Source organism: Lissotriton vulgaris, chromosome 3_1, assembly GCF_964263255.1.
Source record: "Lissotriton vulgaris chromosome 3_1, aLisVul1.2, whole genome shotgun sequence".
NCBI lineage: Eukaryota > Metazoa > Chordata > Amphibia > Caudata > Salamandridae > Lissotriton > Lissotriton vulgaris.
Window position 1 is genome coordinate 1,143,268,851 of NC_141689.1, and position 22,876 is coordinate 1,143,291,726.

At 43.7% G+C, this 22,876-nt stretch overlaps 1 protein-coding gene across 1 annotated transcript in view; it reads left to right on the forward strand.

Annotated features, from left to right (window-relative positions):
• The window catches only part of SNCA (synuclein alpha), a 680,317-nt gene that overhangs the window by 16,915 nt on the left and 640,526 nt on the right, over positions 1–22,876 (forward strand). Inside the window, exon 2 of the mRNA XM_086963138.1 lies at positions 19,406–19,557. Within this exon, the coding sequence (XP_086819264.1) occupies positions 19,437–19,557 (121 nt within the window). The 5' untranslated portion in view covers positions 19,406–19,436. The remainder of the gene's footprint in view (positions 1–19,405; positions 19,558–22,876) is intronic.

The window sequence follows — 22,876 nt, forward strand, 5'->3', positions numbered from 1 at the left end:
GGATGAGTCAGCCATTGTCATACCTGCAGGTAGTGAATCCTCCCCTACTCAGGAAGTGCATGGTCTGTACATAGCTTGGTGAAGGGGAGAGGGCCCTCTTCATCGAAGAGGTGACTAATAGAGCAGCAACCTGTGAGTTTTCATATCTGATATGCCCTTTGATCAAGGGCCAGTGTAAAGTCAGTGTTGTCTATTAGTGATGTTAAGGGGATGGGAAATGACAATAAGCCTCTGCTCGTTGCCACCTGATCCCACACCTCGAGCGTGGCCAGAACACATGGGCTCTGTGACTTATGGAGAAACAGGACCATCCACATGTGCAGCCTGCAACCGAGGTCCATGAACAATCAATGTTTCTGAGATTCCTCCTTGGTCTGCGCCACCATGTCGCAGAGCTGGACCGCCTGACAATAATGAAGGAGATCTGGAATATCCAGACCCCCCTCTCCGGGAGATCTGTAACACTTCGCAATCAGGGTCTCTAGTCTGCCCAGGAAAAGTGGTTCATCTCTCCTTGCAGAATCTGTACTTTGGATGTGGCAGGTTCTATTTAGAGAGTCTGTAACAGAAATTATACGTTCGGAAGGGCAGTCATCTTTAAAGCAGCAACAAGGGTTGATGAGGCTTCTAAATAAGGCCAATGAACCGAGTCAAATGCTTTCTCAGTGCCTATGGCCAGAAACATGATTTCCCTGCTAGTGTGTTTGGCCTTGTCAATCAGATGAAGTACGCTTTTTGTATTAATATTGAAGTGTCTGTGTGGGACAAAACCTGCTTGAGGTGTGGCGCAGCGGCCACGGGGGCTGACTACGGAACCCGGGGGCTCATGGTTCGACCCCCGCTGCCGCCACATGAGCCCAGCACCCTGTGAAACCCTCGGGTTATTGTTCGCGCTTTACAAATACTGGACATTATACTGGACATCCAGGGCAAGTAACTCTGGAATAAGTGGTACTAAACGTGCTGCCAGAATGCTAGTAAGAAATGTAATGTCCACATTCAGAAGAGAAATCGGGTGATACGAGCTGCATTGCATTTGGTCCTTTCCAAGTTTTGGAATTACCACTATGGAGGCACCAACCTGCTGAATCTTTTGCCCCCTACATAAAAGGATTGTTGTGCTGGAGCTGCACATATTCGCCCTTGCCAATGTCCAGTCTTGTTAACTATACCCGTGCCACCTCTAGCTGCTTCCAAACCCTTGGAGCACTTGTGTATGTGTTTTAGTTCCTGCACCTATTTGTGGAGGTGCTTCATTTTGTCCTGTTGAAATGTGTTCTCCACTGCTGACACAGCTATCAGTTCCCCCTGAATTTCTGTCTTTGGGGCCTCCCAGAGGGTGGTGATCTAAGTGTCACCGTGTCATTATTGGTGAGGTAGTCTACTGTTGCTTGAGTGATCTTCTTCACCACTTCTGCCCTATGGACTAGTGTCTCTCACATTCTCCGTGACAGAGAGGGACAGCGCCTGCTGGGAGGGCTAAAGTAAGGGATCCTGCTGCATGATCTGATAATGTTCATGGCTCTGTCTCTGTTTTGACGACTAGGAGGCAGAGCTCCCTTGTTCCCAAAAAGTGATCTAGGCATGCGTATGTTTTATGGGCACGTGAGTAAAATGTATAGGCCTGAATCTGGGGGTGTTGGGCCATGCAAAGGTCCCTGTTGGACTTGGCCCTTTTCCCAAAAAAATGTTTTTTTCCCCCTAGCCTTTTACCATGTGTTAGAAAATGCCTGCTGCGCAATGGCGTGCTCAAATCTATTTGTACTGTTGTGAATAAATGCTACTTTTAAAATGGACGCCATGGCTGTGTGTTTGTGCTGCCTGACTGAGGTGGGTTAGCAGTCTAGATGTTTGTTTCTCAGCAACCCCAGCTTTTGGAGGGAAGCCTGGCACCCAGGGTGCTCTACAACTCCTCCACAGTCACAGTTGGGAACTGCCAGGAGCCTTCTAGGAGCTTCCTGCACTTTCTGGTAGGTGGGAGGAGGGGTGTATATGTAGAGCAGTAGAGATGCCATGTGCTCAGACTGAGCGTGGACCTGAATGAGAGGGGACAATCTGCCAGGAGGTACTGCCGCATGGGCCTGTGTGCTGGCCCCTGAGCCCATATCTACCCCTCTGCTGTCCACAGGGCCAGTGAGAGCCTTTGCTGGAGTCAAGACCGCTATGTCAGGAGGAGTGCCACTTTATGGGAGATGACTGCTTCTAGGAGCTGCTGTTCTGTACTGATGAGTGCCCACTGTCTGCTGATGTTGCCCAGCCTGGCCTGCCTGCTCTGCTGCCCTAGTGCCTCGTGGGCGCTATACTTTGACTGCCTGTATTTCCAGGAGGTGAGGAGTGTGGGCACTACTTTCTTATGTGGGGCTCTGGATCTTCGCCAGCTCCCAAACGCTTGGGAGGCGCTATTTTCCTGATTGCCAGAGGAGGAGGTGACTCCTGCAGTGCGGTGCTGTCATAGCACTATATCTCCATCCCCAAAGAGAGGAGGAGCGTGGATCCTGCAGCTGACGTCTGAAGGGGGAGTACCCCTGCATGTTCCCCTAGCACCTCGTGGGTGCTATATTTGGAGTGACTGGGCTCCTCCTGCTGCCTAGCGCCTTGTGAGGGCTGCAGTGCTACCCAAGCCCCTAAGAACTTTCCTGCCAGCCTTGCGCCCCGTGAGCGCTATCCTCTGGTTGCCTGCACTCCAAGGAGGTGAGGGGCGTGGGCGCTACTCCCTCGGGTGGGACCCTGGGACTGTAAGCCATCTAGCGCCTTGTGAGCGCTTCCTCAACCCCCTGCCCAGGAGAAGAAGGTGTGTGGGTTCTGTAGCGCTGTGCTGCCAGAGTGCTATATTCGCATTGACTGTGGACTGTGCTCTGCTTGATGTCTAGCGCCTCATGAAGTGCTAAAACTGGTTTCCAGCCCCCAGGACTCCTAGTCCTGCATCCCACGGACAGCGCTGCATTTATTTTCCTCAACTGCCCGCAGGACAGTGGGCGGCTGCCACGGTTGGGCATTCATCCGCAAGAGAGACTCCAGAATGGGGGCTCCAGGTTGTGCATTGTTGGGGTCACGTGGTGTGGCCTGCTGATTTCATGTGGATTGCTTCATGCTAATGATTTCATGCCCAGGTGTATTTACAGAAGGTGCCCTGCAAACGTTCTGGGAAGGGTCTTTGTACAAGTATAATCTAGTTTAGGCTGATGAGGTTGTAATGTCTACAGTTATGCCTGCAGTATTGTTTATGCAATGGGTCTTGTGCTAATAAGGTGCCTACATTTCCGCCTCCTATGCCCATTATTGTGCCTAATGCATCTACGCTGATGATTTAATGCCTTATGTGTTGCTCAGGCGTAGAGGCTAAAGAAGGTGCCCTGGGTCCACATGTTTATGCCTCAGGCGTTCATGCACTCTGTGACGTATGCAGATAGAAGGCACACTGTGTTCTACATCTAAGAGTTAGGCCTAGTGCTTCCATGCTAATAAAAATGTTTTCCCCCTGAGGCTAAATTTGTTGGTGTTTTGCATAACATGCCTATGCCTACTCGGACTTAGGCTAATGTGATGAGGAGTACAGTTCTGCAAACAAATGCCTAATGCCATGCCCCACCTCCAGAACCCTATACATTCGGCAGAGGAAACTATACCTGTCCCACATAAAGAAAGCCAAAAAAGAGTTTTTCACCTCAGCTATAGAAGTAGCTAATCAAAAACAACAAACCATTTTCAATATTGTTAAGTCCTTCACCCACCCCAAAGCCCTGGCGTTGGAAATCCCCCCATCTCAAACCCTTTGCAACCAAATTGCTGACTTCTTTGTTGAGAAAATTAATAACATCCACAAGGATTTCCCTCCCCCTGCCACCCCTCCCTTACCTCACAACACTAATACACCCTCTTTTTGTAATTTTTCACCAGTATCCCTGCTTCAATCCCAGAAGGCCATCATGACTTGCCGTTCGGGAGCCCCCACCGACTCCTGTCCCCCGGCTATCCTCCATCTTCTCATTGAGGCCGTCAACCCCCTTATCAATTCCATCATTAATCAATCCCTCAGCTCAGGCACTGTTCCTGCTGAATGGAAGAAAGCCATTATAAAGCCTCTAATGAAAAAACATAATAAACCCCCGACAGACCTTTCCAATATGCGCCCAATTTCCCTACTCCCAGCACTAGGCAAAATTACTGAGCAAATAGTACAGGCAGAGTTAAAAGCCTTTGTGGAAAACAACCATATTCTCCATCCACAGCAATCTGGTTTCCGTTCCGGCCATTCTACTGAAACTGCTCTGATCGAGTTATCCGACACCATTAAGTTCCTGCAGGATGAGGGGAAACACGCTGTACTCATCCTGCTCGACTTAACCGCAGCATTTGATACCATCTCTCATGAAATCCTCATCCACAGAATGCGCGAAATTGGTGTGTCGGATACCGCTCTGAAATGGATATCTTCATTTCTATCCAACAGATCACAAACAGTCTCACTTGGCCCCTTTCTCTCTAGCGAAAGAGCCATTCCATCAGGTGTGCCCCAGGGGTCCATTCCTAGCCCTCTTTTCTTCAATATTTACATGGCCCCCCTGCTTACCCTGATTGAATCTCATGGCATCCTCGTAACATCTTACGCGGACGACACCCAACTTGTCGTCACCTTAGATAAAAAACTCCCCGATGCCGCTCTCAGATTCCAGAATTGCCTTTCCCAAGTCTTTGCATGGCTCAATAATAACCACCTTAAGTGCAATAGCGCCAAAACTGAAATTATACCCTTAGGCAAAGACACCCTTTTCTCCCCAAAAGATTGGTGGCCTCAACACTCTGAAGCACCCCCTAGTGCAGTCTCATCGGCCCGCAATCTGGGTGTCCAATTCGACTCGTCCCTCAGTTTTGACGACCATGTGCGCATCACTGCAGGGTGCTGTTTTAACCTCATTAGACAGCTAGAGAAATTCTTCGACTTTCTCCCTATCTCTGCCAGGAAATCAGTTGCCGTGGCTCTGATCCTGTCTAGGCTTGATTATTGTAATGGTCTCCTGGCAGGTATGAAGAAGTCCACCCTCAAGAAGCTACAGAGCGTCCAGCATGCGGCGGCCAGGCTCGTTCTCGGACTTCCGAGAAGGTCCTCGCTCTGCGGCCCTCAACACCCTCCATTGGCTGCCCCTCCACAAAAGGATCCTTTTTAAACTCCTTGTCACTGTCTTCAAAGCCACTAAGAACACAGGCCCCTCCTACCTTGTCAAGCGCTTTCCTCAGTACATTCCATCGCGCTGCCTGAGGTCATCAGGAGCCAATCTGGTCATCATACCCAGGTTTAAGCTCAAAACGAAAGGTGGAAAAACCTTCTCATTTCTGGCGGCTAAGGCATGGAACGGCCTTCCCTCTAACCTCAGGCACGCCCCCTCAGAAAGCCTTTTCAGGAAACTCCTGAAGACATGGATCTTCCTTCAACCCGACTCTTTGGTCCTCGCAGCCATATGATTCCTGTTCCCCTCAAGTTGGTCTCTTCTGATTGCTCAGCGCCAAGATGCTCCTTCCGGAGCGATAGTCGCGCTATATAAAAATTAATAAATATCAAAATTAATAAATATCAGGTGACTGATGCCCCCAATGGGATGTTGCTTAACGGTATTACCATGATGATTGAGGGTTATGCCCACTGTTAATGTTGGTTACGCTAATCAGATGCCTAATAGGATGTTTTAGATTACGCCTGATCTCATATGTTCCTTCTTAATGCTGAGGATGATGCCTTATGTGTTGGCCTGATACTTTTAACAAATGTCGCCCAGTACCTGGACTTGCCAGAAGGAACTGGATGTTACACATTTATTGATGGACTGTACATTTATTCTAGGTACTGAGGAATGGTTCTGGCACCGGCCCGATTGCATTGCCCTGTAAATAGTGCCCGTTTAAATTACTACCCAGTAGTAGCTGGTTGGCACACTGTATCTGCACCTGTGATTCCCTTCTGATGTGTTTATCTTAGAATGCACATACTGTTTTTTCACCCAAACTGGTGTGGTCTCTTTTTGTAGTGTGCCTTGTTTGTCGCCTGTGTGTGCGGCTTGGATGCTTTACACATTTCCTCCGGAGTTTCTCTCACCCGCTCTGCACCACGCTAACCGTTTCTAACAGTCCCTCAGCACCATCTCCTGCAACCATTGAGCCCCTTCCCGGGAGAGGACCCTTGTGTCCATATTAGTGTGCTAGTGCATTGTCAAACACCAAGTTAAAGTCTCCCCCCCAAAGCACCATTCTCTGCCACCTCTCTCTTCAGGAAATGCTCGTGACCCTTGTTGGGGGCATACAAGGAGGCCAGTGTAAAAACGTGATCTCCCACAGTTACGTAATAGGCCAGTAGGTGTCCACTAATCTCTTCTAGCTTGGGGCCTATCTTCCCTCGAAACGAGCAGAATACCAGTATACCAGAATACCAGTATGGCCACTCCGCTCTTTTAGAGGCGGAAGATGAGAAGAACTGGTGTGGAAAGGCAGGCAACTTCAGCCTGTGACAATCGCCGGAGACCAAAAGGGTCTCCTAGAGGAGACGCAGGTCTGCCCTCATCCCCTCCAAGTCTGACAGGATGACACTCCTCTTGGTCAGATTATTAAGCCCCTTCATGTTGAGGGTAATATTTAATCAATTATGTGGGGATGGGGGGGAGGAAAAACGGTCAGTAGTTACCCCAACAAGAGTGTACCTCCCTCTGTAAGATTTACCCTCCACCTTCTTGGACAAATCCTATGTTTGCTGGAATCCTGCATGTAGTCTGTACCTTTAAGGTGTGAGTACCCCCCCTGTAAAAGTATAACAAGAAACATAAACCATAATATTATTTCTGCAAAACCTAGGTTCCAGAACGACCCCGAGATGTCCCACTGGGAAATTGGGCTAACAGGCCTGTTCTGTGGTCTAAGTACCTTTCCAGGCTAACCCTTCTCCCTCCGCTCCTTCCCTGCCCCCTCACCCACATGTCTGACTGCAATCAGGTTCCTAATGGTGCTCATGCTGCCTCCATCATCTCAAAAGTGAAGAGGCAAAGTATTTTTGATATACTCGCCCAGCTTACTCCCACAAAAAGCTGGGTGAGTATATCAAAAAGTCTTTCCAAAGTCCTATTAAGATAATCAGGCTATGCAGGATCTGTCCTGATGGGCACATTTTTTGGGCCCGTATATGAATAATAATAATATTAAAATCCTTTGCCTCTTCACTTTAGAGATAACAGTGAAGCTGTTTATTTTTGTTCATGAGGTTGTGTGTTCATCTATTAATATCACAAATTTATTTTCATCACTGTAGGAGGGAAGACTACATATGGACCTACCATTCACCATGAAATACACTTGGTTCTGGTAGGGTTGTTTTTAAACCACCGATGTATAGTTTTTCTTGGGAATAATTTTGTTTATAATCACTTTGTACATTATTGCAGTAGCATTCCATCCTTTTTAGGTCCTGACGAAAGCCAGGCAATATTACCCTTGCGGCTGAAACAAGTTAACCTTTCACCTATTGCTAAAAGATAGTGATTTTTTTCACACTGGCTGGCTGTTTTTAATCTTGACATCCGGACGAATCTCAATAAAATATATTTTTTTGTCCGTTTAGTCATTTTTAGTTATCACCTTTACTTTGCACTGCACACCATCAGTACGATTGTTTTGAGAGCACCTTGGCCAAACCATCTATTGGATGGAAGTCTAGTGTTACATAGCCATTCCATTTCTGGTCTGGGCACACAGATTTCATTCCACTTTTTCCCAGATGACGATGCTCCGCCAAAGTGGTGGGCTGATGGGATTTATCTCTGAGCCCGGTGCTACTCAAAAAAATTATGTCTGATGTTCCCATCCTCTTGAGCTCATACAACAGATTTGGCTAACTGACCTATAATCTCCTATTCTGTATTATATGTATTTGATTGGGGGTGTGGAGCTTATACGGTCATTAAATATTATCCCCTAGACCCTCTTTCTTAAATTTCTTTTTCCAGACATTTCAAAACCACAAATGTGCTACTGGTGTTCTCCGTAGGTTGATGGGGTGGAAAACCTGCCCTTCGTAAGTGAGAACCGCTGGTACGGTCCAGTCCAGTGGCCCAGTGCTGCTACCTCCTTGGGGTAGAGACAGTCATCATTTTCCTCATTGCAGGTTGCACCTCACTATCCGAGTGCCCCACCTGGCACACCTGCATGCAGCATAAGAGTCTTGATGCAAAAGTTGTGTGTTTTGTGGCTTCGTGTCCCCGGGTGATCTGCATGTCCCAGCTGGCTGACCTGGCATACAGGTATCCACGAGGGGCATTCGTGTTTCATCAAGTGGTCACCAGGCTACCGCTCAATTCATTTGGGAGTGTATGGGTCTCCTGAGGCACCTCCAGAATGCCTCATGGAGGAGAGGTTGCAGAGGCCCCATCCCCTATCTACGGATCTCAGTGTCCAGCGCAAGCAATAGTTTGAGTCTCTGGGTGGCTTCTACAGTCAAGAGCTTTGCCAGAGCACACTATCCCGCAGGGGCCCTTCTACTAGGGCCTCTAAGAGGGCAAGGATCCACCAGTGATGTCGCCGCCTGTCACTCTGCCCCAGCATAGTCCCCTAAGTGCCACCATCACCAAGACCCCAGGTCAAGGAGCCCCTGGGAAGTCAAGTTGCTCCCCTAGCTCCAGGGGGAAATGAATCAGCCCATTAAGATATATCAGGGTCCACGCTTCCTCTTCGCCCTGGTCCAGCCTTCAGTCTCGCCCGACCCCTATTGTGCAGGCGGTGGGGGCTCCACTGTTCAAGCGTCCCTCGCAGAACTCGGGTGACCCTAAGGGGCACGCGCAGTGCAGAGGCAATGTAGTCAGAATGCCCACAAAAGACTCATAAAGTAGCTGTGGGCCCCGCACTTACTTGGTCTTGTGGGGCCTGCAGCTTGCTCCAATTGCACAGGGCTGCAGCCACCACTGTCCTGGGCACCGGGCCCTTTGGCCGGATCCTCAGTGTCCCATTCAAAGACTTGTGGGGGCTGGAACCAGCAGTTGCTTTGCTAGGCCCCTCGTCTAGGGGGCCCCACTCACCGTTCAAATTTTGGGGATCCCGACAGCAAGCACCAAAAGCAGGGCAGGTGGAGTGTCAGATACTTGGTCGTCTTTTCCATCTCAGCTGCTGGCCTTTATTGTCTAGGTCTTCACCCTGCAAACTTCTTCACATGGGCCACCAAATAATCCCCTACTGGTGCCCCACTCCGTCCTGAGTAGGGAATGGTGGGCGTCTTCTCGCCCTATTCACTACAGGTCGGGGTCCGCTTCAGTCTATGGGACTATGGCCACCGCAATTATGTGCACCCCAACACTTAGATGCAGGGCTGATCTTTAAGGCTGTGTGGCTTTCAGACAGCACTTCATGCCCTTCGTTCCCCTAGAAGGCCCATCAGCAGCAGGTGGGTCCAGAAGGGCTATGCAGTGCTGGCCACTGTCCACTTCAGGCTACGAGACAGGGCTGCTGCCTGTACTCATCCCTGTCACCTGGTTGGAGGGCCAGTCCTCAGGGGAGCACAGTGTTTGTACAGCATTCACTGGCTCCCCTTCCCCCAGGGCACCTCGACGTAATCCGGTGGAGCCAGGTGCTGTGACTTCGCCGCTTGCGCGGGAGTCAATACGTTGTGCCATGCAGGCGGACCATGGCTGGTGCACTGCTCACCGCGCCGCAGTCACCGCCATTTTACTGCTCAACATGCCGTCACCTTGCTTCACTGTCTTGGCCCTGGAGGAGAGTCTCGTCACTGCTGGGCAGGTCCCTCCATGTTTGACTGGCGCCAGGGGTGATGGGCACTTAGGAAGTTCATGGTAGGTGGTAGCCAGGCCTGGTCTGCGCTGGTCATTGAGGGACAGGGATTTAGAAGCTGAACTAACTAAGGCTTTACTCTATCAGAACTTATTCCCAAAACCATAGATTGTGAGTAGACAGTTATATCTGAGTATCCTGTTGATAATCAAGGCACAGCCTTTCACTTGAGATTATAAAACATTTGTAAAGTATTTAATCTCTGAGGTGATTGCTATGTTCAATGAAATTTTTAATTATGAGAATTCTCATTTTTTCAAATTATCAAGTGCAGTGATAAAGCAAAAAAAAAGATAAAGATTTTACCCGCAGCAAATCCTGCCACCCTTTTAAAATGATAAATGCTGCTTTATAAATGTATGTGTAATCACTGTCAATTCAATTCAATTCAAAAGGCTTTAATCGAGGATTAGACTCATAAAAGCACAAACATACATTTAAAATACATCATTAAACAGTTGTTTCCTCGTTAAATGCAGTAATTTAAAAAAAGATCTCACTGTCAAAAGCTAGTCTAGGCTACGCCCTCTCTTTTATATGCAGATAATAAGGTTTTGACAATGCACAGGAAAAATCAACACACTTAGTAATGTTCAAATTTACATTTTATACATCTGTCCAGTTTTATGTTAACATTGCATACATGTCACAATTGACTCAGACATTGTTAGAAATGGGGGTCTCTAGTTGGCAGAGGTAAGTACCTTTGTCCAAATAGGGACCCTTGCTTCTAGTCAAGGTAAGGGAAATCACACTTTAGATAACCCCTGCTCACCCCCTTGATAGGTTGGCATGAGCAGATAGGCTTATCTCAAAGGCAATGGGTAAAGTATTTGTACTCAAAGCACACAGTAATACAGTGATTACACCACAAATGGACACCACACCAATTTAGAAAAATAAAGTATCTTTATCTAAACTCAACAAGATCAAACGACAAAAATCCAACATACATGTAGTAAAATAGCACTTCAAAATAGTTTTTTCAAGAATAAAGCTTGTAAGAAACAAATAGTTCCACCTGGGGCTGTTGCAACGTTGTGAAAGCAATACATCCAAAGTACAGCGCCGACCGTGAGGTGCGGGGCATCGAGCATGGAGTCACACGGACCCTCAACAAATAGTACCTTTGGATAACGAAGTCTATGACGATGCATGGCGTTGTGGAGGTGCTGAGGTTAAGGCCGGCTCCCTGGCTGCCAGAGGGAGTGTGAGGTGTTGTAACCGCAAGGAGGTGACGTGTCAAATTCAGGAAAGGGAAGTTGGTTGAGTCAGCAGTGAGGCGTAGGTTTCGGTGACGGTGCAAAGTCGGCGAGTTTGTGGAATCACCCTCAGCGGTTATTGGAGCCATGGCAACACGATGCAGGTGGTAACGGAATCGGTGCGAGCACTGGTGTCGGGATTGCCTATAACTTCAGACATTGACAGGCGTTGAAGGGCTTCGGAGCTGCGGTACAAGTTGAGCGGTGCGCCGTACACTTCACGAGCGGTGCCCCTGACCTCAGTGCAGGTCATGGCATTACAGTGGCATCGCTGACTGCATCGGAGACAGGTTTACTTGCTTCTTTCAAGTTACTTCCAGCTCTGAACAGCAGGAACAACCTCCAGAGGCCCAAAACTGGAATAGGCACCTTCTGGCAGGTCAGACATCTCAGCAATAGAGTTCTGGGGAGCTGGGGGTGAAGTCTTTGTGTCCCTGAGATTTCAGAACAGGAGGCCAGCACACACAGGGCCTTGGAGATTCTTCTTCAAACAGGTTCACAGCAAAGTTCCAGTCTTTGTCCTTTCCTTGGCAGAAGCAGTAACTGCAGGCCATCCCCACACAGCAACCAGCAAATGGGCATTATTCCTCCTTACAGCTCTGCAGCTCTTCTCCTTGGCAAAGGTTCCTCTTGAGTCTAGAAGTGATCGAAAGTTCAGGGGTTTAAAGTCCACGACTTATGCCCCATTTTGTCTTTGTTAGCTTTGTGCAAGGGTCTGCGAGCCCAGCCCAAACAAGTTCTGTCCTCAATGGTGCAGTATGGCCACAGGGGATGGAGACAGCATTGTGCAAGGGAGACAGGCCCTATCCAGGTACGAGAGAAAGGTCCTCCCACTACTCTAAATGCAGCCAAGCCACCCCCAGCTCAGCTCTGCATCATCCACGAAGGGCCAAGCACATCTCAACCCCATCAGTGGCTGTCTACAGGGAATGCACATACCCATCCCCTTTCACTCCAAAACCAAACAATCAATCCACAAACAGACAGGGGGACACAGAATGGTTAAACAAGAAAAAAGCCTACTTTCTAAAAGTGGCCTTTTCAAACGCACAATGTAAAAAACATCTTTACTAAAAGATGTGTTAACAAATTCAGAGAGCCTAAACATTATTCTTCCATCCTGTCCCATTGGGAAGTTGTACTTCTAAGATGTTACAAAATATCTCTCATTCTATCCTATGGGACAGATAGACTTTCAATAGTAAAAAACGAAATTGGCAGTATTTCACCAATAGGACATGTCACACACCAGTACATGTCCTACCTTTCACATACACTGCACCCTGCCCTTGGGGGTACCGTGGGCCTACCTGAGGGGTGTCTTACATGTAAGAAAAGGGAAGGTTAGGACCTGGCAAGTGGGTGCACTTGCCAGAGCGACATGGCAGGTTAAAACTGTGTGTGCAGACACTACAGTGGTAGATTTGAGACACATTTACAGGGCTACTCATGTGCGTGGCACTATCAGTGCTGCACACTTAGTGCACTTTAGTAGGGACTTACCAGTAAATCAAATATGCCAATCATGGCTAACCTATTATAATCATAATTTAAACAGAGAGCATATGCACTGTAGCACTGATTAGCAGTGGTAGAGTGCCCAGATCCCTAAAGCCAACAAAAACAGGGCAGAAAAAATAGGAGGATGAAGCAAAAAGTTTGGGTATAACCCTGCAAAAAGGGACATTTCAAACAGAAATCACAATGTTCACAGGTCTACAAAGAAAGCCTGTGGAAGATGGTTAAATGGAGATTGGCGTTTTGCTGCTACTGAGGGTTGGGCAGGCTTTTATTCCATTGGGCTTTTCCCCGGTGAGCTGGAGCCCTTAAATGGTGTTTTGAAAGCCCAGAACTGCTCCTGCTGCTTTTTGTCACTTCCCCCTGTTCCCTAATGTTAACTGTAGCAGACAGGTGGAGGCTTCATGAAAGAGAGAAAGAGATGGAGGGAGAGGAAAAGCAGAGACAAAGCGACCAAAGAGGGAGAAGAGACGGAGGAGAGAAGAGAAAGAGGTTGGATAGTTGGAAAGAGAGAAATTCCACAAGGTGAAGAACGGAGCAGGTCTGATCATTTTTGCCAGGGCTGCTTTTGGGTCACCCAGTCCAGACTCATTGATATTAGACCTCACAACAGAGTTTCACGATGCATCCTCATTTCCTGGATACCAGAACATTTCCACAATGATAGCTGTAGTATCAATATATGAGGTATTTTCAAGAGGAAGAAGAATCCTTAACAACGTGTCATTTATTTGGTGTGGTTTTGTGCTTCGTACTAGGTTACACCCAACTGCTTCTTCCAACATCTTTTTGTTTTCTCCTTTTAAGGTCTCTTCTGATAAGGCATTTCCCTTGTTATTCTTATGGATTTTGCTTATGTGATGGATACCTTTTAGTAGCCTTGTTACCGATATGATTCCTTAGTTGTGAACTGCCTGTTTACTGCCTCCTGGGGTTCGCATGCTCTCTGATCTTAAGCCTGTTAAAGCGCAATCTGAAAAAAGGTAACAATTAATAATAGGAGAAGGTAAAGAGAGATAAAGAAAGAGATCCATATACATGTACAGATTCAAGGTGTTCTTGCTTGTAACACTGTGCATTTAATAACCCTTATGCTTTTGACCTTAAAAACTCATTAGTTCCCTTGTCCCAGTCACTCGTTCATTACTTTTCTTCCCCTCCCTCCACCGTGATAGCAGGCAAAGCTAAGACTCAGGGGCATATGTATGAGGCAGGGGAGGAGTAAGGTTTTAGCAGTCATAGCTCAATGCCTCAATCTGCCACTTCAAAAACGCAAACCTGTACCATATTTACAAGGCTATGTTGCAGCCTTGCATTTCCCGCTGCGCTGGTGCTACACTTAGCAGTGTAGCGCCAATGCAGGCACCCTTGCACCAGAGTGCAAGGGTGTCTGCGTGCAGGGGAGGATTGTTTATGTGTAGTAAGATGTCCCTTCCTGCACATAAACAATCCTGAAATGCCATTTTGTCACTTTCATGTGTGCTGCTTAATGTCAGAAAATGGCATTTAAAAAAAAAGATTGTTTATGTACAGGAATGGGGCTCTCCCTGTACATAAACAATCCATTGCAGTTTGCTTTTTCCATGTGTGCTGCACAAGGCAGCACACATGAAAAAAGCAAAAACAAAGAGATATAATGCATTTCTCCTCGTTTTGCCATGTTAAGACCAGGTTTTCCCTAGTCTTAGTTTTGGCGCTGCCTCCTATGTACGCTGCCCTTGTACATAAGGGGCGGCCTCAAATTCAATAGGTGTTGCGGTGGAACGCCCACCGCAACACCCACTGCCCACTCCTTTCCCGCTAACAATAGCGTGAATGGGGGCTTTATTTACAAAGCAGCGATAAGCCACGTTAAGTGGCTCAGTGCTGCGTTGTAAATAAGGCTAAGCCCCTATCGCCATGGAATCGTCACAAAAAGTGACGTTCCCGTGACGATAGGGGCTTGTACATGTGGCCCTCAGTCTCTGCCTGCCTCCTCCACCAATTTTTCCTTCTTTCTTTCCACCACTTTCTGCTATTGGGTTTGCCAATGACTGTACAACTGTGCAAAGCCTGTAAATCATATATATATATATATATATATATATATATATATATATATATATATATATATATATATATATATATATATATATATATATATATATATATATATATATATATATATATATATATATATATATATATATATCTTTATTTGTATGATTAATGAAAACCATTACAACATTCTCTAACTCTTCGTCTTAAAAATGCATTGTAAACAGACTAGCATAAAAATACATACATGTTAAAACATATATAATTAAAATATTGATAGCATGGCCTTCAGATCAAGGCGTTCTTGTCCTAACATGCACCTGCTATAAACGTGGCTGGGCCCCCAATGGTGCATAAAGAAGGAGTGTAAAGTGCTGTTTTGATCAAATCCTCAAGTCTCATCTTGTTTTAATTTATTTGAGTTTATTCAGTGTTAACTCCAAAGTCTGCATGAATTGCATGAATCTCCCTGACAAAATAGATGTTCGGCTGAGTGACAGGCGGTCACAGCAGGTCTGTAGGAGCGGATGCCCAGTGCCAAGAACTGTTGTTTAAGAGAGCCTGCCTTTCTTTTATCAGGGCAGATGCTAGTGATGAGTACAAGTATTTCCTTACAGGAAAGACTGAGCCTGCAAAGGTTGTTTAGTCTTTCTCTTTTTTGACAGTCCAAGGTCGGTGACCCCCCAAGCCTTTGTCGAAGGAGTTGTTTGACTTGCATTGACATGCATATGTTTGTGATCAGACACAGCCCTATTTTTATGTAACTTCCTAGAACAGTATATGAAGTAACAAAGACCCAATGACATATGAAATCTTCTAGGACAGGGCAAAACACAATGTTAATATCTTCCTAGACAGTTATAAACCACCATAAACAAATGTAAAATATGTGTCTCATAAGTCATGTACAAAAAATGTCAAACAAACATGAACAATAAAATTGAAACTGTTTTAAAAGAAGACAAATTATTAGGTTTTATTCGATACTTAAAGTATAAAGATAAAAACAATATAGATATTCAACATATGATATTCACATTTAAAAACGTTTAAAAATACAAATCATGTATATAACAATTATATTTGAAAAAATATAATCCAATGATTAGTGCTGTGGCTGAGCTGTATTCTATTCAACGCGGGTTTCGGTGTTTTTTTTACGCCTTCGTCAGGAAGTAAGGCCACAAATTCCTGTATAGCTAAGACAGGAAGCCTGGGCATATATTAGAGGATGAATGCTTCTGTATGGAATAACACCTTATTTTGTCATATAGAAAAAACGCTGAAACCCGCGTCAAATAGTATACAGCTCAGCCACAGCACTAATCATTGGATTGTATTTTTTCAAATATAATTGTTATATACATGATTTGTATTTTTAAACTTTTTTAATAGTGAATATTATATGTTGAATATCTATATTGTTTTTATCTTAATACTTTAAGTATCGAATAAAACCTAATAATTCATCTTCTTATAAAACAGTTTCAATTTTATTGTTCATGTTTGTTTGACATTTACTGAACATGATTTATGAGACAAATATTTTACATTTGGTTATGGTGGACCAGGCATGTGAACATGAAGCCATTTTCTGAAAGGCCATTCTGGTAATTAACTTTTTTAAATTTAGAAGATAGGTGGGGGTTTTCTGACCGATTGATCAAGGTAGTCCCGGGCAGCGGAGTGGCTAGCCATTTTGGAACTTTCCATCCAGAGTTGGTTTTCTAATGTGTCAGTGCCTGCTGTGCAGAGCTTGAAACTGATATTCAGGAAGGTGGCTTGTCTTTCTAGTACTTGACAATACAAGCTATATTCAAGTCGAGTTTACGCAGGAGAGGCTTTTTTTTAGGAGACTGAAGGCTTTTTTATAGGTGCTCACTACTAGCTTGTCTAGCAGGGGGAGATTGTAGGAGCATCTGACTAATTGTGGACTAATTGCAGAATGTTATTTGTTATACTTTCAAGATGGCCGTCACCTGGGATCTAGCTGCAACTTAGCAGCCATCTTGGAAGTTAGAAAAAAACATTCCAAGACAGCCAGCAGCGGTTATTGCATTTGCCAAAGCGTGTGGTGCTTTTTGTGCATGCTTTGGTGAGGCTAGTAACTGTGCCTGGGCATCATCAATGTATTGAAAATAAATTTGAGACTCAATCTATTACATCTACGAACAAGTCTCTCCTTTAATTTCAGAACAAAAATGAGCTTAAACGTCTTCTAAACTTGTATCTTTAAATATGAAACACTGCCAGTCTGACACAGAATGCTCCTGTTATAACTTCAGCAGTACCCTTGACCAACCATGTTCTTTAGATTGGATCGACTGTAGGTAGAGGCAGGCTATAGATTTTTCATATGCCCTGCATAATGTATTAGGTAAAGAAAGAACTGATCAGTGGCGGCTCCTCCGCTAAGGTGAAGGAGTGTCGCCCCACTGCTTTCAGCTGAGGCAGTTTTGCGGGGCGGGGCTAGGCTGTTCATAGAGCAGAGGGGATAGTGATGAGTACCTAAGTGCGCATGACAGTTTGGCCGCAGTGATGGCCCAGCCAAACAGTCATGCGCACTTTGCATTTTCCCCACCAGGCTGTAATACACAGCCTGGTGAGGAAAATGCAGAGGCTCCCTGTCCCAGTGTGAGCGCCAAACCACAGTGCTCAGACCATCTTAACGCTGCATTGCAGCGTTGTGATTGGCTTAGGGGTGGCCTGTGGTTTCCTGCTTCCATTCTGGACTCGTCAGTAGGGACGCTTAGGAGAGACGCGGCCGGTGAAGAGGTAAGTGATTGTTATCGTTTCTACTCCCCCGCACCCCACCACCCTGGTCCAAGCCAGCCACCAATGCAACTGATGGATCATCAATGCATAAATATGTTGTAGTCTTGCTTGTGTTCATGTCTATCATGTATTATTTTCACAGGCAGCTGTTGAAAAATGCCAGCTTTTAACAACAACTTTCGCAAGGAGTGACACAGTTTGCTTGCAATGCAACCACTCTTGTAGTGCTGATATAGGCAATAGTGTGCCTACTCACCAAACCATATACGTTTAGTTTTACCATATATTTATGTCAGTTGATTCAGTAAGATATGAACGTATTGCAATTAATAATAAAGCCAATTTACATATTCATTTTCACCAGATTTAATGGAGTATCGCATAACACATCTCATAATGTGCAATCATCCACAACAATATAATTATATAGCGAACCTGCAATTTAGAAGAAATGAATTAAACCTAATTGTCGTTTAAATCAGTGAACATTAATCCATCATAGTAATTATTAAATGTGTTTGGTATATTACAGATGTTTTCTCCACCCTTTATTTGAATTGATTGGTAGTTCTCACTGAACTTTTAACAGTATAAACACAGTTCTTTTATTTTGCAGGGAGATATCTGCATGGCGACAATATATCCTATTGCTAATAAAATGGTTCCTTTTTCCCAGCAGTTCATCCGCACGAATTCAAATCTGCAGATTTGAAAAAAGTCAGCTGTTTAATAAAAGTGACACCCTATTTCTGAAAAGAACAAATCTGCTTTAACCAATGTCCATTTCTCAGCTTCATTAAAGTCAGCACTTGTCAGGCATGCCAACCAATACCACTTCCATGCGGCGGCAGAGATATTTCTTACTGCTCTCTGTACCTTGCATCTCTCTATTCTTCTCTTATTACTCATCTTTCTACTTGTCAACATCTGCCTCTCTCTTCTTCTGTGACTCACATTGCTCTCTTACTTTTGTCTTTGCACATTGTTGAATTGATCCTATCTCTTGACTGTTTGAATACAAAATCTCCACGCACACGAGTGCTGTAAACTCTTCCCAAAATTCATAGGAACCTACAAAACTCTCCAGGAAGACCAGTAAACTCTCCCCAAAAATCATAAGAACCTACAAAACTCTCCATGAAGCTCTGTTGTCTCTGAATGTGGAGCAGTATTTGAGCCACTGGCTAAATATATTGTTTTTTTTATCAAGGATTTTGTACTTCTCAGGAAGATCTATGAACTCAACAGTGGAGATACGATACACCACATCAAGGATGCAATTTTTTTTTATCTGAAAGGGAATTTCTAGTATGCTTCAAAACGGAGTCCCTGTAAATGACTATACCCCAACTGGACAGTATTAGGTGATTACAGAAGTATTTAACACACAGACAGGTGCAGTAATTGTACATACTAACTTATCATAGACCTTCTGCATTTGGTTTTAACTTAGAACTATTTTGATTTTGATGGCACCTTCTACCTACAGGCCAAAGGCGCTTTGTAGGGGACTTCTTTTGCCCCACATTTTGCCATACTTTTTGTCGATTACTTTGTGTGCAGATTCATATATGAAGCTACAAAAAATCCTTTGTTTCACCACATACATCTATGGAAGAGGTTCATAGACAAAATGTTCTATATTCCAGCAGGAACAAGGAGACCATTCAGCATTTCATTGATTGTATAAACTATCTATGTCTTGATGTATGATTCTCCTTCAAATATAACAATAGTTCAGTTGACTTTTTTAATATCACCATCTCTGAAAAATTAAAGTTGCCAGGGTATGAAAAAGGTACTCACATGCCTGCTGTCCTCCAAGACACATGCAATTCAGCCCAAGAAATTGTTAAATAACATTATTTTCATAGTATGCCATTCATTATATATGATAGTCTTTTCTTTTATTTTGCAATAGGTTGATTACATTTTTGGAGTATTAAGCTACATCTCCTTGAGTGTGTTACCTTGACTGTATGAATTTGTGTGCTTTGCAGTTGCGAAGATCTTTGAAGGAATTTGTGAGCCATGGATGTGTTCATGAGAGGGCTTTCTAAAGCCAAGGATGGTATGGTGGCAGCTGCAGAAAAAACGAAACAAGGCGTAGCAGAGGCTGCAGGAAAGACAAAAGAAGGTGTCCTCTACATGGGTAAGTAGGATCTTTATTACAGTCCTGTACACTGTGGGTATGGTATTGCACAGATGTTTATAATTATGCCTGGCCTTTGGTTCTCTTTAGTAATAAATTAGATATGTCAGTTAGAAAATAATGTATAGATATTATTTTCAAACTTATAGTCCTAGCATATAACCTGTAAAAGAGCAGGATTGGTCAGATAAGCCATTTTAGTTTGGCATTGGTGGGAAAATGTTATGCAACTGGCTTTCAAACACTGGTAAATGCCTTAAATGTATCTGTGGTACTATGAGTACTTTTAACACCCTTTGACAGAGGTCATACTTTGTTATCTGGCTCCAATAAGCCTCACTGGTTCTTTTAAAGGCTTTTCTCCATTTGGCAGATTGTCTGGTTAATAAGAAATTGATTCATAAAACATCTATTCTGAGGGACCTTTACTGGCTTCCAGTTGAAGCAGGAGTAGATTTCAGAATGCGCTTCAACACACACAAAACCTTTCACCATTATCTACCCAGTAACTGAAACATAAGCTCCATACCACAGACAGAGAAATAGACACTACTACAAATCCAGCCTCCACATAGAGTAAAGTCAAAAATTCTCAGGCCATACACTGAGACTCTGGAATTGTCTCTCGAAGAACTTCAACTCAACACAAACTTGCATGCTTTCTGAAAAGGCGTAAAAACACACCTATTCAAAACTCCTCTAAATTCCAAAGACTGATTATTCTCGTTCCTCCCCATGATCTTTTCAGCTGCATTTAGTATTGGGGGAAGGGACGTACTAGTTCCTTCTATAAGCCATTATTTTAAAGGAAGGTCCATTTTAAGTTTGAGAGAAGTAACTCGGAAAAACCTTTGATGTGTGATTTTGAAGCAGCACCTTCTTCGTATATGTTCAGAATACACCACATGGCCTATAATGTGTGGGCTCGCTTTTGGGCTGGGAATGCACCTATATTATTCATTGAATTCACAGGCTAGGTATTCTTAGAGCAGCACATATAAGAAATGCATCATGCTAAATTTTTATTTATATTGACAGTAAATGTGACATGTAGACATGGTTGCCAGCATTTTTTTTTACATTCCTCATGCAGAGAACATTTTTACTATTAGTTTTGAAATGTCTTGTCTTTCTTAGAAATATTAATGACGCTTGAGATAGTATTACAATGATAGTGAAAAACGATTTTTGGAGCTTTATGACATCTTAATAATTTCTTTGTGAACAGGAGTTACTTACCTTGTACGCCTAATAATTTCTTGGTTTTCAGGTTTTTCTATTGATAGAGCTAGATTGGGCTGCTTGTTGGGTATCTGAACAAGAGGTCTCAAATGATAATTTTACTGTACATTATGTGATGAAAAATGTGTTGTGAGGCCTTTTTGCTAGTAATTTGGTGTTTGACTGCTAGGCACGTAATTCACTTTCTTGTAGTTGTAGAAAATGAATTTCAGAATTACATGCCAAGCCAATCCCACCTGAGCTTCTTTTCATACTGTACTCAGCTGGTCAGGATTCTATAGCCAAGAACCTGCATTAAATCCTCTTCTCAATTGTACACAAGTCTCAATGAGTAGTACAAATATACATTGTTGAACATTTCATTTGTTTCAAGTTGTGAAACTGTGTCAATTTGCTATTGGTTTGGCTGAAATAAATGCAGCTTGAAATGTCTAATGTGATGTTGATATCCATAGAATTCATGCATGAAACAGGCCTAAAAACCCACCCTAATATTAGGCAATAGCATGCTTTTTTTTGTATATCAATAGCCCCTTACCGAGTATCCCATAATTTCGAGAAAACTATCGGTCCAAATTCATAATGAATTTTGAGTGCCTGAATATCAGTTTTGTTCTCAGAAAGTTGTTTGCAGTTCGAAATTTAGAATACTGAATTATCAATCACAAATTGTATATTTTCTGATTGTAAATTCCACTTAAAACTGTGAAACAATTGAAAATGTGTCACTTTTCTCATGAGTGTAGCTTAATAGAAATCAAGACATTAGAGAGAGTCAGGACAATGGCCATGCGATGTTTGGATCCCCACAAAATCATAATATTGGATATTCACATACATCATACAAGGCCATTTCGAGAATTAAATACATGCATCCCCCTATAAGAAAGTGAGAAAAAACATTCTTACATGGAGTGAAATAGCATGGAAAATGCCCACATTTCAGGGGAAAAAGAGTTTCTGTCATTTAAACATGTTTTCTCAGTGAAGAGAAAAGAAAGAAAACCTATAGGCAGATTATCACTCAAATGGAATCATAAACAAGCACATTTTCACCATTTTAAAATATGCCATTTTGAATGTGTTAATACTGAGAAGTACTTTTTATAAAAGTCTTTGTTTCGTTCAACTTTATACAAACAACGGGACCCAATGGATATACTAGGACCATGGGAAGTCAATTATTATAAAGAACAAAGGTCCTAGTTTGGTTTGGATAAACATACAAATGATTTATAGACTAGAATCCGTACTATAAATTCAATTCCTATGCCCAGCCGGGTAAGGAATATTTATTAGATCAGGAATATAGTGACCCTAGAGGGGTCATACACACACAATAGATGGGGCACAATCCTGTACCTATCCAAGGAGGAGGAAACATAAATTGAGGAAAGAATGGAAATTAGAGAAAAGAATATCAGGCAAGAACGTTGGAGCCAATTGCTGCTTGCAGACAGCAATTGGCTCCAACGTTCTTGCCTGAATCGGTTCCTGAATCGGTTGGAAAGACGGGTTCAGAATCGGATTTGGCAGACCTGAATCCGATTCAGGGCCTTTCCGAATGGCATCGTAATCGACCCCATAGTTGTGAGAGAGTTTATGTTTATTATAGTAGTGCTTTAAGACTTTGATATGTACATAGCTCCACAATTCTCTAAGGTGAAAGTTTTAGAATGTCCTTGGTTCTCAGCAGCAGAAAAATAATGATTGCAAATCAGCTGACTAAAATAGGGGTTATCAAGGTTAATTCAATCCTGCCAATGACTACTTTCTTTGTAATAGTGAGGACTGGGCTATTCCAGAAACAGTCAAATTCAGTCATTTTGGTATTAAACCTTTTGTGTTGTGCTTTAATTTTAAATGATAATGTAGCAAATTATATTGTATTTGCAGCTGCAATTGATTTGATTTTGTTAGCAACAAGATCTATTTAGAGAAGCAATCTTTACTGAAACATGCTCAATGTGGATATATTTAGGGGGTTCTTGTATAGTTTGTGTAAATCAGGGTTTGAGTTCGTAAATAAGGAAGCTGCTGTTATAATTTGTTAGCTCAGGAAAGTCAAAGGCTTTGA